The sequence below is a fragment of the Ictalurus punctatus genome, chromosome 11 (genome assembly GCF_001660625.3).
Source record: "Ictalurus punctatus breed USDA103 chromosome 11, Coco_2.0, whole genome shotgun sequence".
NCBI classification, from domain to species: Eukaryota; Metazoa; Chordata; class Actinopteri; order Siluriformes; family Ictaluridae; genus Ictalurus; species Ictalurus punctatus.
In genome coordinates, this window is record NC_030426.2 from 1,408,611 (window position 1) to 1,424,393 (window position 15,783).

A 15,783-nucleotide genomic window follows, 5' to 3' on the forward strand; every position below is an offset into this window, starting at 1 on the left:
TATACGGTATAGAATAACTTATTTAAACTCATTACCATTTGATTTTTTTTAAACAAATTCTTTTTATTTTTAAGATAAAAAAAGACACTTGAATTTTGAAAAATATTTTAAATATTAAAAAATGCATTAAAAAAAAACATTTTAAAAGTTAAAAAATGTAAGATTACATCAACTACTCCCAGACAGTTTATAATGATTAAAAGGAAACAAACAAACAATACATTTTATTACAATATCACACAAAGGCCATTTTTGACATAGCATACATCTTTTTTGTTTCTAGAATGTATTTATGGAAAAAAAAAAAAAAGCTTAAGAAAACAGGTTCAAAATTAATGCAATATTGTTTCTGTAACCTTGAGCTAGACACTAGACAACCTACATCAGCCAACCCTCACCACAAATGTATATACACCAAGAGTATTTGGGGATTTTATTCATTGTTATGCAAGTGAAATACCAGCAACAGCAGAAAAAAAGCTAGTGGGATATAGAACAGAACAGAGAAGTACATGTATGACATGTATCGCACTTCACCGGTCAGATATCGGTGGTTTAGGACTGGGATTGGAAAACATTACTGAAAACAGTAAAGGGTATTATATGTGTTTATGTATGACATGAGCCTTGGCTAAAGGTCAATGACGAAAGAATTTGTCCCGAATATGATCCGAGGTTACAAATTCAATGCCTCCCCTAAGGGACTTCATTACCTTATAAGCAGTGATATGGTATTTACAAAAAAAGAGTCGAGGTAGTTTGAGGGGAAAAAAAACACGCGCTAAAGGAACTCCAATGACAGTGTGACTTAGCTCATAGCTAAAAGTCTAATTAATTACCTTCCCGAAGACGGTCCTGCTGCAAAGAGACGAGCTTAATAATTGTCTGAAGCCATACTGCAAAGGGCGCCGATACATGATTCAGCCCGAAGTCACAAAATATATTACTGCAACTTTACAGTAAGAATTAACAGGATATTGTTCCTGCTAACTGACCACACGTTGTATAACACTAAACCCTCCCTCCCTGTTTTCCAGCAAAATCAAGAAACTGTTCTACCTTCAAATAGGCTCGGCTAGAAAATGAGACTGAATTAAGCGTTCTGGTGCGCAGCTTAGCTACTGGCATTTGTGCTTAAAATAATATCGCTACTAAGGTCACAGCTTAGATCAGAAGATAGATAGATGATAAACAGCCTATGTGGCTGTCACGTGACAAAATAATGACTTATTCGGACCAGAAGACCCAGTTGAGTGGTGAATTAATAATTTCTGTTGATCATTTGTCCTTGGTAGCATTATAAATTTGTTCTTATTTGGAAATGATCCGCCTGATCATAGTTTGCATAAGTAGACGTGTTGGGGGAATTTGGCTATAGAAAATGTAACAGTTTTTTTTTTTCTCACATGAAATAAATGAGCACAATGACCAATAAAGATTCGTTAATTTTGCGGAACGAGATTCAAATCTTCCTATCAATACATTTGACATTTATTCATTTAGCAGACGCTTTTATCCAAAGTGACTTACAAATAAGGAAATACAAGCAGAGATGTATCAAGCGGAGAATAATACAAGTAGTATAGAACTGTTCTACAATAATACTGTTCTACTTTTGTGATGTTTTTTTCAGGCATGTACCACAACTTCTTTCAGTTGTTGTTTGTTTTGGGGGGTTTCCCCCTTCTCTTCAGGAGGTGAAATGCATGGTCAAATGTGTTAAGGACTGGCGATTGACCTGGTCAGTCTAAAACCTTCCATGTTTCCCCCCTGATGAAGTCCTTTGTTGTTTTGGCAGTGTGTTTTGGGTCATTGTCTTGTGGCATGATGAAGTTTCTTTCAATTAATTTAGATGCATTTCTCTGTAATTTGGCAGACAAACTGTTCCTGTAAACTTCTGAATTCATTCTCCTGCTACCATCATGAATTACATCATCAATAAAGATTAGTGAGCTCATTCCAGAAGCAGCCATGCAAGCCCAAGGCATGACACTACCTCCACCATGCTTGACCAATGAGCTTGTATGTTTTGGATCATGAGCAGATTCTTTCTTTCTTCACAATTCTCTCTTTTCCATCACTTTGGTTAATCTTGGTTCAAGAACTTCTGTGGCTCATCTCTGTATTTCTTTGTGAATTCCAATCTGGCCTTTTGATTCTTACTGCTGATGAGTGGTATCTTGTGGCATAGCCTCTATATTTCTACTCTTGAAGTCTTCTTCAAACAGCGGATTGTGATACCTTCACCCCTGCCCTGTGGAGGTTGTCGATGTCACTGACTGTTTTTGGGCTTTTCTTCACAGCTCTCACAATATTCCTGTAATCTGCTGTTGTTTTCCTTGGCCAACCTGTTCGATGTCTGGTTGTTAGTAGTGCACCAATGATTTATTTGTATTTCAGGACATTCCAAATTGATGTACTGGACATGCCCCATGTTTATGCAATGGCTCTGATTCAGAGGTGTCCAATCTTATCCAGAAAGGATGGCTTTTCATTCTAACCGAGCAGAAGCCACACCTGAATCCATTGAAAGCCAAGAACAACTAATTAAACATGTGGAATCAGATATGTCTCATGCTTGTTTGGAATGAAAACCTGCACCCACACTGGCCCTTTGTAGATAAGATTTAACACCCCTGCTGTGATTGATTTCCCCTCTTTTCTCAGCTTCAAAATGGCTTGCTTTTCTCCCATAGACAGATCTCTGGTCTTCGTGTTGGTTTATCCTTTTCAACAACAAATGCAGTATTCGCAGGCCTTGCCAATCCAGTACTTTTGGAGGAGACTGTATATTGACATTTAAAGCACTTTCACTTTTGGTTAACTGTAATTAAATCCAGTTTGAGCTTTACAAGGTCTGTGCTAGAAATGGTAAAAAATTTTAATATAAAAAGGGTCTACTCACCCAAAGTCACAACTGGTAGGCATAAGTTTAGTGAAAAGATTAATGGTAGATGTGATTTCACAGCTCCCAGGCAATTGAGTAAACAAAGGCATGCATCATTGCATACACAAACTGTTCAAAGGCATTCAGGTATTGGGTCCAACTACGTCCAAAAATCACAAAATATGTAATTCCCATTATGCATGAAATATTGAGAAATATCACCTCCTCACTTGAGCACATGCATCGAAGCCACGAAAACAGTTAGGGACTTTGAAGTTGGGATGTTTTCACAGCAGGGAGTAGGTGAGGTAATGTTTTTGGTTTTCTTTGCACAAAAGACTGTTTATGGTAGGTGAGAGTCTCTTCCTCAGTGGTGTGCAAATTTAACTGCCATATGTCCCCCAGTTTTCATGTTTCAAACCCAGGAAGGAGAATGTCACTCTTACTGCCAATGAAATATTTGTGTAGCTTTCACTGCTGCTTCATTATGTGTAGAGGAAACATCGAGGAAATGGGAGTGGAGCAGGAAAGCATGTGGCTAGAATTAGGGCCCATTTTGTGAGGTACGGGCTAAGGTCTTGGAGAATTGGTCATTCAGAGATAGAGTATGATTTCTAGTGAAAAGAATGTGGTTGGGGGAAACTAGTGAATGTTTTCGGGTGTTATTGCACCACAACATATGCTGTTATACAAATATAACAGTTAAGCCATCCAGAGTAACAAATTGTAGACCTAAATATACTTAGATGGATGAGAACATGTTATTTCAGGGCCTCTTGATACAGTATATGTACCTGAAAATCCCTTCAATCCGTGGAAAATGCTACATAAATTTTTTCTAGGCATGAGTTATAAACGTTTACATTTAAATCAATGCCGTGTCCAAATCAACATACAATGAATATAATTTTAGAAGCCAGTGTGTATGGGTGTGGAGTAAGACTCGGGAGGCATGCGGAATCTCACTATAGCCCTGGGCTCAATTTTATTCTTCAGCAGCACTTTTGGTACTTTAGTGGCATTCCTGATGGGTCTCCAAAGAGGTTTTGCCAAGTTTCCCTGATATGTTTGTCTCTGGGACAGCAAGGACACCAAGGGGCACTACCAAAGGCAGGACTGGCCACAGTGGACTGAGTTCGCTGTGTGGAGGAACAGTGTTAAGTGGGAGCCATTGGTGGACCCCCAAAAGGTGCTAATTAAATTGGGCATTATGAAACAGCACATTAAATTGGGCATTATGAAACAATTTGTCTCAGTTCTAAATAAGGAGTCAGCAGCCTTCAAGTACGTTCAAGATGTTTTTCCTAAGCTGTCTGATGCAAAAGTCAAAGCTGGTGTCTTCATCAGACCACAGATAAATATGATCCTGGAGCGCAAGGAATTCCCCAAGATGCTCACTTGGACGTAGAAAGCAACTTGGAACAGCTTCATCACAGTGGTTCGGGGCATCCTGGGAAATAACAAAGCCAAAAACTATGTGGAGCTGGTTGAGAATCTGATAAAGAACTATGGAACAATGGGCTGCAGGATGTCTCTCAAAGTCCATATCCTTGATGCTCATCTCATCCATTGGAGCACATTCTGAGGAGCAAGGCAAGCACTTCCACCTAGATATATTGGACTTTGAATGCCACTACCAAGGACAATATAATGAGAACATTATGGGAGACTATATTTGGGGGCTGTTTTGTGAAAGTGATTTACAATATAATCGTAAACCACGAAAAACTACTCACTTCTAAATCTTTTGCAGCAATTTTTTCATAACTACTCATCAAAATCTTTTGCGCTCATTTTTATATAACTGGTATAAATATATGTTAATTCTGATGAATATGTTGTTGTTTTTCTGACTTTATGTGAAGGAAAAGACCCATTTTCTCACTGATCGGTAAAATAGGTAAATTTCAAAATACCAGTGTCCTGGTACCAAAAGTACAGTTTGAGGGGATTAATAGCCATTTTCTATACTTTTGAGGCATAAGCAATTAAAAAATAACACTTATTACCCAGGAACAAAAATTTATGTTACACAGTGCAATATTAATAAAGGGATCAATTAGTGTAAGCTGGTCCTAATTTAGTTGTGGTACAGCTATGTTTAATATTTTAGTCAATCTGGATTATTTGTTTTTCACCACTGTCAAAGAAAATCACAAAGCACTAGGGTCAAAAACAGGATAACCTATAATAAACAACAGCATGATAACAACTGGTACAGAAAGACACAGAGCATATACTATATGCAATGAGTGAGTGAACTGAATGTCCTTACATACTGTGAGTTAATATTTCATGTCCGGATGTATTTTGGGATGGAATATTTCCACTCTCCTTCACACATTCTAATGGTCTTTTGGAATGCATCTATCCATCTTCTACCACTTACTCCTTTTCAGAGTCATGGGGAACCTGGAGCCTATCCCAGGGAGCATCAGGCACAAAGCAGGGTACACCCTGGACAGGGTGCCAGTCCATCGCAGGGCACAATCACATACACACTCACACACCCATTCATACGCTACGGACACTTTAGACACGCCAACCAGCCTACCATGCATGTCTTTGGACTGGGGGAGGAAACCAGAGTACCCGGAGGAAACCCCCACAGCATGGGGAGAACATGCAAACTCCGCACACACATGGCCCCAGCAGGACTCGAACCCTGAAGGTGTGAGGCAAACGTGCTAACCACTAAGCCACCGCTTTTGGAATGCAGTTAAAAAAATGTAAGGTAAATATTTTTAAACAGTTACATTATTGTTAAAATTATTATTATTGTTAAATTAAAAACCATATTTGTTAGATTTTTGAAAATCTTATGAGTATGAGTAAAGAGATCATTTTAAAAAGGCTTAAATTGTTTATGCTATAAGTTTTCAAATAATTGAATAACATGGTTACACTCTAAAAAGTAATTCAGGGGACCTATTGCCACAACTTAATTAAATGTGTGGTTGCAAGATAAAAATGTTAATTTATTGATTTAATTAAATATTTTAAGTTGCAAACATTATTTCGATGAGTTGTGTTGACATAATATGTTGATAATTACATCAACTTAATATTGTGTGTAATTTAAACTGAAATTTCTGCATTAATTGATTTAAAACAAAATTTAAGTTGTAGTAACTTCTGCCTCTCTTTATTAAAAGCTCTTATCTGCACTTGTATACATCCAAACCTTCATTATGTTAAAAACGCAACGTGCTCTTTGACCAAAATGAGCAGCCTTTGGACTGTGTTTCTATGAGAGGGATAGATATTTGTATTGTAAATTACACTGGATTTTAGTTATTATTGTTTATACAACTTAAAGTTAGTATTTTTTCTTGGTTTAAAAGGCTACTGGAGAAAATCTAATTGGAGCAACTTAATTTTTAAAATGATTGCCAACTTAATTATGGTAATGAAGTACATAACACTTAAATTCCTATTAAATAATGTGAAAAACTATGTGCAACAACTTAATTTTCATGAGTAATCAACATAAAAAGTGTGTTCATTATAGAAATTATTAAATAAGTGTTAAGTGAAAATACATTTGATTGTAGAGGAAAAGGTAACTTCTCTAACTCAATGTAGTTCGTTGGTTGAACTTAATTTCATTAGAAGTTGTCAAACATTTGATTTTAGAGCATAGGTTTAAGACTATTAAACAGTTAAGGAGTTAAAGTATAGATATTGGTTACCGTTGTATAAACATTTGTATAATTTTATCATTTATCATATATATATATATATATATATATATATATATATATATATATATATATATATATATATATATATATATTACCTTTTGACCTTTTGTTCAGAAAATTAAAAAAAAAAATACTCTGCTTTCATGGATATCAAACAATTGCCTACAAGACACAGGTTTATCCAAAAATATATATGTCTTTGTTAAATATAGGTGTGCAACAAGTATTTCTGGTAGAGGCAGTCAGGTTTTCATTTAATATCTGTTGATATTTGATAGAGTCCATCATACTATGTATCCTAACAAAATGTCCAGGTCCTCTGGCAGAAAAACATTTATTGCCAAAAAGCTCTATTTTGGTTTCATCTGACCATAGAACCCGATCCCATCCCAAGTTCCAGTGCTGTCTGGCAAACTGAAGACACTTGAGTTTGTTTTTGGATGTGAATGGAGGCTTTTTTCTTGAAACCCTTCCAAACAACTTATGGTGACTTCAGATTGTAGTTTTGGAGAATTTCTGATGCCAAGATAAAACTAACTTCTGCAATTCTCCAGCTGTGATCCTTGGAAATTTTTTGTCCACACAAACCATCATCTTCACAGTTGCATTGAGACAATATAAACACATGTCTTCTTCCAGGTTGATTCATAACATTTCCACTTGACTGGAATTCTTAATTATTGCCCTGATAATGGAAATGGGCATTTTCAATGTTTGTGCCATTTTCTTATAGCCACTTCCTATTTCGTGCAGCTTAGCAACCTTTTGCCGCACATCACAGCTATATTCCTTGGTCTTATCCATTGATATGAATGACTAAGTGAATTTGGCCTATATGTTACCTCATATTTATACCCCTGTGAAACAGAAAGTCATGGTTGAACAATTTCCTGTTCCTAGTCACCCAAGTGTACTAAAATAATGTAAAATATCAATGGGAATATACTTCAAATATATTTTTCTCATATGAATTCATAGGGGTGCCAATAATTGTTGCACACCTATATTTAACAAAGTTTTTTTTTTATATATATAAACCTTTGTTTTGTTTGCAATTGTTTGATATACATGAGAGCAGAGTATTTTTGTGAATTTTTTTTAAACAAAAGATCAAAAGCTTAAACAATAAAGACAGTTTTTCACAGCTTTCTTTGCTTCTTTACCAAGGGTGTCAGTATTAGTGGAGGGCAATGTAAATGTTACTTGTTGTTAATTTGTAAATAAATACGTTTTCCTAGTTAAAAACAGCTACTGTAAAAGAAAGTACCCCATGCAACCCATACAACACCCAGACTGTGCAAACATACAGTCCATGTAGGACCCTCCATGTACCCATGTTGCTGTTCTATAATAATCCACATTAAGTTGATGTGGGGGCCAGCCTGTTTGTCTACAAGAGCCCTACATGCAGCCCATATGGAATACACTTGTGGGGTCACCGTGGAAACTGTGGACAAAAGATGGTGGGGCCCAGCTGGGCCCTAAATGGACATGCTTCGGGGTGGAAGCAATAAGAGGAAGCAGGAATTGAGGAAGCAGGAAGTGTCACAGGAAGCAGTGTCCCTCGAGCAGATGCTATTTTCTTCTAATCTCTATACTTTAAAATGATACTTTTTTTTTTTACCTTTTTTTTTTTTTTTTTTTTTTTTTTTTTTTGACTTTTATAGCGTTTACAAATATCACTACTTTAGATACTACTTTTTGATAAAACAATCGTAACGTTGCAATGTTGCTAAGTTTTATCGGTTCTTACAAACATCCTCGACTAGCTTGTAGCCTGCTAGCATCACCTTACCGCTAGCCTTGTTTACATTTCACATTTATCTCATTTACCTCTGTTTTTTAAACCAAACATGTCGGTTGTTTTTTCGCTTTTGCAGATGAGGACTCGCTCAAGCTGCACATGGTGCTGCTGGAACTGGAGGATGTGGAGAAACACATCCGTGACCTACTTGACAAGCAGGCCCAGCTGCTGGAGCGAAGAACCCCGCTGGAAACATCTTGTACTTCCGCCTACACATCCAATGTAAGCAAGCAGCGTGGTATTACCACTCCCAGCCCCTCTACGCCGTGTGTTTCTCTGTGCAGGGACTGTGCACCCAAGACTTATCCAGCTGAGGTCTCCATCACGCCGGCACCAACTCGCCACGGACCTTGGGTGCACCTGCAGCGAAAGGCAAGAGCCATACCCCGGGTGAGGACCTCTCCACCTCCGATGTTCGAGATCCCAACCAGGAACCGCTTCGCCCCTCTCCGTCAGACCAGCCCAAACGCTGTGATCATTGGGGACTCCATTGTGTAAAACGTCCTCATCGCTTCGACAAAGGGTAAGGTGCACCCACATTGTTTTTCTGGTGCCCGTGTCCTTGATGTCGCTGCGCAGGTACCTGGGATCCTGAAGAAGGACGAGTGCATTGGAGCGGGCGTGCTATACACGGGGGCAAACAACATAAGGCTGCGGCAGACGGAGGTTCTGAAAAGGGACTTCGCCAGCCTGATCAAGACGGTACAAGGCACATCACCCACCACAAAGATCATCGTCTCTGGACCTCTTCCCACATACAGACGTGGAGCTGAAAAGTTCAGTGGACTTCTTGCTTTGAATGACTGGTTAATTTCTTGGTGTAATGAACAGAATCTGCTGTTTGTTAATAATTGGAATCTGTTCTGTGAGTGTCCTAGGTTGTTTCGTCCTGATGGCCTGCACCCCAGCAGCCTCGGAGCAGAACTGCTGTCAGACAACATCTCCAAGGCACTGCACACCAAGTGACTGCCTACCATAAGTACATCTTCCTACAACAACAACAATCATCATAAGCAATGTTCAATTAAAAGTTCAACACTTGTAGTACATACTATAGAGACTGTGTCTGTTCCCCGAGCTATACAAATACATAGAACATTTTGGAAAGTTTGTTTTAGTAACCTAATTAACATAAAATTAGGTCATACTGAATGCACATCCAATACCTTTAATCTGAAGCTAGGACTATTAAACATTAGATCTCTTGCGTCTAAGGCTGTTATTGTTAACGAAATCATTACAGATCAGGAATGTAATTAAATATGTTTAACGGAAACTTGGATTAAATCAAATGAGTACATAGCATTAAATGAAGCCAGTCCTCCTGGATACAGTAATGTACATCAGCCTCGTTCAACTGGTAGAGGAGGAGGTGTTGGTCTCGTCCATAGTCAAAATCTAGGCGTCACACAAAAACCTAGTCATAAATTTAATTCTTTTGAAATTCTTTATACCAGTATAAAATATGTAGCCACAAAAAATAAGTAAATTCCTCTAATTATTATTTACAGACCCCCAGGGCCATATACTGAATTTTTTTGTGAATTTGCAGACTGTCTCAAACCTGGTTGTGTCTGTAGATAAAGCATTAATCGTCGGTTATTTTAATATTCATTTTGATAACCCGAAAGACCCTCTGAGAAAAGCAGTTGTGTCCATCTTAGATTCAGTAGGGCTTAATCAGAATGTAATCAGACCTACTCATAATGGCGGTCACACTCTTGACCTCATAATAACATACGGATTAAATATATAAAATATTGTAATTTTTCCACAGTCTGAAGTTGTCTCAGACCATTATCTTATCTCGGTCATAATACGTATTGATCATAATATTTCCACCTCGCATCGCTACTGCGTAAAACGTACTTTCACATCAGCTACTGCACCGAGCTTCATAAATAACCTCGCAGAAACATCAATTAAATTAGGATCGATGTCTGATCTGACAGAACTTGATCAGGCGACTGAATGCTTAGAGTCAACACTCCGCTACACGCTAAAGAGAGTGGCTCCACTCAAAAGAAAATTAATTAGAGAGAAAAAAATAGCATCCTGGTATAACGATAAAACGCGTACCTTAAAACAGACCATTCGCCAAACAGAAGGTAAATTGTGTCAAACCAAATTGGTAGCATTTCAAACAGCATGGAAGGAGAGCCTACTGAACTATAGAAAATCTCTTAGTGATGCTAGAAAAATCTATCTCTCCACCTTAATAGGAGATAACAAAAACAATTCTAGATTTCGTTTCAACACAGTAGCAAAATTAACTAAGAATAAATCCACTACAGAAAGAAACACTCAATCATTACATAGCAGTGAAGATTTCATGCAATTTTTCATTAGTAAGATTGAAAATATTAGATGTGAAATTCAGGCTATTAAATTAAAACCAGACAGTATTATAACTAACCCTATAGATGATAATATAGCAATATAAGATCAATGTTTAGAATGTTTTACTCCCCTTAGAGAGACGGAACCAGCTACATTAATCTGTTCAGCAAAATCATCAACTTGCATACTAGATCTGTTTCTTTAAACAGATTTGTCCTGGAGTAATTGAACCACTTTAAAATTAATCAATTCTTCCCTTAGCACTGGCTATGTACCTAAATCACTTAAATTAGCAGTTATTAAACCCCTGATTAAAAAACCTGACCTTGACCCCTCTCAACTGTCCAGCATTTGAGTCCAGACCTATATCAAATCTCCCCTTCACCTCCAAGATATTAAAAAAGGTTGTAGCACAGCAGCTATGCTCATACTTACATAGGAATAACATTCATGAAATGTATCAGTCGGGGTTTAGACCTCATCATAGCACAGAGACAGCGCTAGTTAAAGTAGTAAACGACCTACTACTGGCCTCTGATCAGGGTTGTGTCTTGCTGCTTGTATTACTCGACCTTAGTGCAGCTTTTGATACTATAGATCATATTATTGTCCTTGATAGATTAGAAAATGTTGTTGGAATTAAGGGAACGGTCCTCTCCTGGCTCGGTATCAGTTCGTAGATGTAAATGGAGACTTCTCCACGCATACCGAGGTTAAATTTGGTGTTCCACAAGGTTCTGTTTTAGGCCCACTGCTTTTTACTTTATATATGCTACCTCTAGGTCAAATTATTCGTAAACATGGAATTAGCTTCCACTGTTATGCTGATGATACACAGTTGTATGTTTCAGCAAAGCCAGAGGACAGACAGCAGCATTAGACGTTGGAAGATTATTAACTTTTAGATTGGAAGACGTTGGAAGATTATTAACAGCAGAAGCGATTATTGACCCAGGCGAACAGTAAATGGTAAGTGTTTCTTTCTGGATTTTTTAGTTGAAACTAGTTTTAGCACCGATTGTCAGATAGAAGCTGTAACTGTGCTTCCTTGTTGCTACGAGCTGTACACTTGTTGCTAGATTAAGCAAATTCCGGTATTCAGTTTTGGTTTCGGTTGGGAGTCGCTCGTTCACGCGACTACTCTATGTTTTGCTAATTAAAGAGGCGTGTTCAGCTGAAACACATCAGTATTTATTAATTAAGAAACGCTGAGGTGGAAGCGTCAGCCCTTGTCTTGTGAAAAGCCTTGTCTCGTGTAAAGACCTGCGCGAGTCCACCGAGCAAGGACACCGACAAGACACCACACGTGCTGCTAAGTATACTTTTTCTCCCTTTATTTCTCTTGCTGTTACCTGTTTACACACACTAACATGTGTCATCAGTTGATCCCTGTTATTTGCCACAGGCGCAGACCGTGGCATTCTCCCAGAAACGTACGCAACTAGGACAACCTACGCTCTCTGAATGCGGCCTCTGCAGGTTCCATCTCATTCTCAGTCGGACTTTGGAACTGCCAATCTGCTGTCAACAAGGCAGATTTCATTTCTGCATTTGCAACCCACTCCAATCTCAGCGTGCTGGCTCTGACTGAGACCTAGATCCATGCTGAGAACACTGCCACACCTGCTGCCCTGGCCTCCAACTTCAACTTCTCCCATACCTCACGCCCCAACAGACGAGGGGGTGGTACAGGTTTGCTTCTCTCCAAAACATGGAAATTTACCTCTCTTTCTCCCTCTTGCTCATACACGTCCTTTGAATTTCATGCTGTTACAGTCACTGACTCTGCCAAAATGCACTTTCTTGTTGTTTACCGTCCTCCAGGTCAACTGGGGAAGTTCATCGATGAATTTGACATGCTACTGTCCACCATCCCAGATGATGGAACTCCCCTTCTGGTCCTTGGTGATTTCAACATTCATCTAGACAAGCCACATGCAGCTCTTTCTTGCTCTCCTTCCCACATTCGACCTCAAGCAGTTCACCACACCAGCAACCCACAGAGCCGGTAAACAGCTTGACCTCATCCTCACACGTAATTGCACCACACATAATCTTCTCATTACTCCTCTCCACACCTCTGACCATTTCTTTATCCAGTTCTCTATTTCTCTCCCCTCACCACCCTCACTGTCTCCTCCCTCTATCTCTTTTCGTCGCAATCTTCGCTCCCTTTCCCCCTCACATTTCTCCTTCGTTGTCACAACCTTACTTCCCTCCGAAAGCCACCTTTCCTCACTTGACTTAAACACCGCAACCGACATGCTATGTTCCACCCTAACATCTTCTCTTGACAGCATATGCCCCCTAACATCCAGACCTGCTCGCACATCACCCTCTAGTCCTTGGCTCTCAGAAGCTCTGCGTAACAACCGGGCCAAACTAAGAGCATCTGAAAGGAAATGACGCAAATCAAACAACCCAATTGACCTAACCAATTACCAGACACTTCTCTCTTCTTTTTCCAATAGCATATCCTTTGCTAAAGCCACATTCTACCAAGAGAAGATTCTTAGTTCTCCCAACACCCGCATTCTTTTCAAAACCTTTTCCTCTCTACTCTGTCCGCCTCCTCCCCCTTCCCCTACTTCTCTCACTGCAGATGACTTTGCCACTTTCTTTACCAACAAGGTTACATCAATCAGGAACCTGTTCTCAGCCCCAGACATGCATAGACTGACTCCTCCTCAGTGTAACTCCCAACTGACTTCCTTCTTTCCCCTCTCAGAGACTAATGTCTCTAAACTCCTCCTCTCTAGCCATCCCACAACCTGTCCTCTTGACCCTATCCCTTCTCACCTTCTTCAGTCCATCTCTCCCACACTATTACCTGCACTCACACACATCTTTAACACATCGCTCTCTACTGGCACATACCCTACCTCATTTAAGCAAGCCCGGGTTACCCCACTGCTTAAAAAACCCTCACTCAACCCTGCTATAGTTGACAACTACAGACCTGTTTCCCTACTGCCTTTTCTTTCGAAAACTCTTGAAAGAGCCGTTTTTAATCAACTCTCAAATTTTCTCACACAGAACAACCTCCTGGACACCAAGCAGTCTGGCTTCAAGAGCAACCACTCCACGGAGACTGCTCTGCTTTCCGTCACTGAAGCCTTACGACTAGATTTGATATTGGCCTATAGCTGGACAATTGAGACGGGTCAAGATCAGGTTTTTTAATCAAGGGTTTAATAACTGCTAATTTAAGTGATTTAGGTACATAGCCAGTGCTTAAGGAAGAATTGATTATATTTAGAAGTGGTTCAATTAATCCTGGACAAATCTGTTTAAACAAACATGTAGGTACGGGATCTAGTATGCAAGTTGATGAATTGGCTGAAGAGAATAATGTAGCTGGTTCGGCCTCTCTAAGCGGAGCAAAACACTCTAAACATTGATCTGATATTGCTACATTGTCATGTAATGGGTTTGTTACAGTACTGTCCGGTTTTAATTTAATGGCCTGTATTTCACGTCTAATATTTTCAACCTTATCAATGAAAAATTTCATGAAATTTTCACTGCTATGTAATGATTGAGTGTTTCTCTCTGTAGTGGTTTTATTCCTAGTTAATTTTGCTACTGTGTTGAAAAGGAATCTAGAATTGTTTTTGTTGTCTCCTATTAAGTTGGAGAAATAGATTTTTCTAGCATCGCCAAGAGATTTCCTATATTTCAGTAGGCTCTCTTTCCATGCTGTTCGAAATATCACCAGTTTGGTTTGACGCCATTCACGTTCTAATTGTCGAGTTGTCTGTTTTAAGGTTCACGTTTGATCGTTATACCAGGGTGCTAATTTTTTTTCTCTAATTATTTTCCTTTTGAGTGGAGCCACTCTATCTAGCGTGTAGCGGAGTGTTGACTCCAAGCTTTCAGTCGCCTGATCGAGTTCTATGTGATCTGACGGTGATCCAAATCTAATTGATGTTTCTGCGAGGTTATTTATGAAGCTCGGTGCAGTAGCTGATGTATAGGTACGTTTTACGCGGTAGCAAGGCGAGGTGGAAATATTATGATCAATGCGTATTATGAACGAGATAAGATAATGGTCTGAGACAACTTCAGACTGCGGAAAAATTATAATATTTTCTATACTTAGTCCGTATGTTATTATGAGGTCAAGAGTGTGACCACCATTATAAGTAGGCCCGATTACGTTCTGATTAATCCCTACTGCATATAAGATGGACACAACCGCTAATCTTAGAGGGTCTTCCAGGTTATCAAAATGAATATTAAAGTCTCAGACGATTAATGCTTTATCTACAGACACAACCAGGTTTGAGACAAAGTCTGCAAATTCACTAAGAAATTCAGTATATGGCCCTGGGGGTCTGTAAATAATAATTAGAGGAATTGACTTATTTTTTGTGGCTACATAACTTATACTGGTATAAAGAATTTCAAAAGAATTAAATTTATGCTTAGGTTTTTGTGTGACGACTAGATTTTTACTATGGATGAGACCAACACCTCCTCCTCTACCAGTTGAACGAGGCTGATGTACATAACTGTATCCAGGAGGACTGGCTTCATTTAATGCTGTGTACTCGTTTGGTTTAATCCAAGTTTCTGTTAAACACATTAAATTACATTCCTGATCAGTAATGATGTCGTTAACAATAAGAGCCTTAGACGCAATAGATCTAATGTTTAATAGTCCTAGCCTCAGATCAAAAGTGCTGGCTGTGCATTCAATATGATTTAATTTTATGTTAATTAGGTTACGAAGATAGACTTTCTGAGATTTTCTATATATTTGTATAGCTTGTCACTTGGTGTGTAGCACCTTGGAAATGTTGTCTGACAGCAGTTCCGCTCCAAGGCTGCTGGGGTGCAGGCCATCAGGACGAAACAACCTAGGACGCTCCCAGAACAGATTCCAGTTATTGATAAACACCAGATTCTGCTCATTACACCAAGAAACTAACCAATCATTTAAAGCTAGAAGTCTACTGAACTTTTCAGCTCCACGTCTGTATGTGGGAAGAGGTCCAGAGACGATGATCTTCGTGGTGGGTGATCTGTCTCGTACTGTCTCGATC

General features: G+C 38.9%; 1 protein-coding gene and 1 long non-coding RNA gene across 4 annotated transcripts in view; one reads left to right on the top strand and one right to left on the bottom strand.

Moving 5' to 3' along the window:
- The window catches only part of LOC108272058 (ubiquinol-cytochrome-c reductase complex assembly factor 1), a 28,643-nt gene extending 27,489 nt beyond the window's left edge, over positions 1 to 1,154 (bottom strand). For 2 of the 3 annotated variants that reach the window (XM_047158697.2, XM_017480174.3), the window contains exon 1: positions 840 to 1,154. In XM_047158697.2, coding sequence (XP_047014653.1) covers positions 840 to 917 — 78 coding nt within the window. In that variant the 5' untranslated portion in view covers positions 918 to 1,154. The remainder of the gene's footprint in view (positions 1 to 839) is intronic. The other variant, XM_047158698.2, reaches the window with a different exon arrangement.
- Positions 1,155 to 8,477: 7,323 nt separating this feature from the next.
- LOC128634031 (uncharacterized) lies at positions 8,478 to 15,112 on the top strand. Its single transcript, XR_008397229.1, has 4 exons — positions 8,478 to 12,051; positions 12,141 to 12,427; positions 12,560 to 12,743; positions 13,772 to 15,112. It is a non-coding gene; the product is annotated as an uncharacterized LOC128634031 (long non-coding RNA).
- Positions 15,113 to 15,783: the final 671 nt, after the last annotated feature.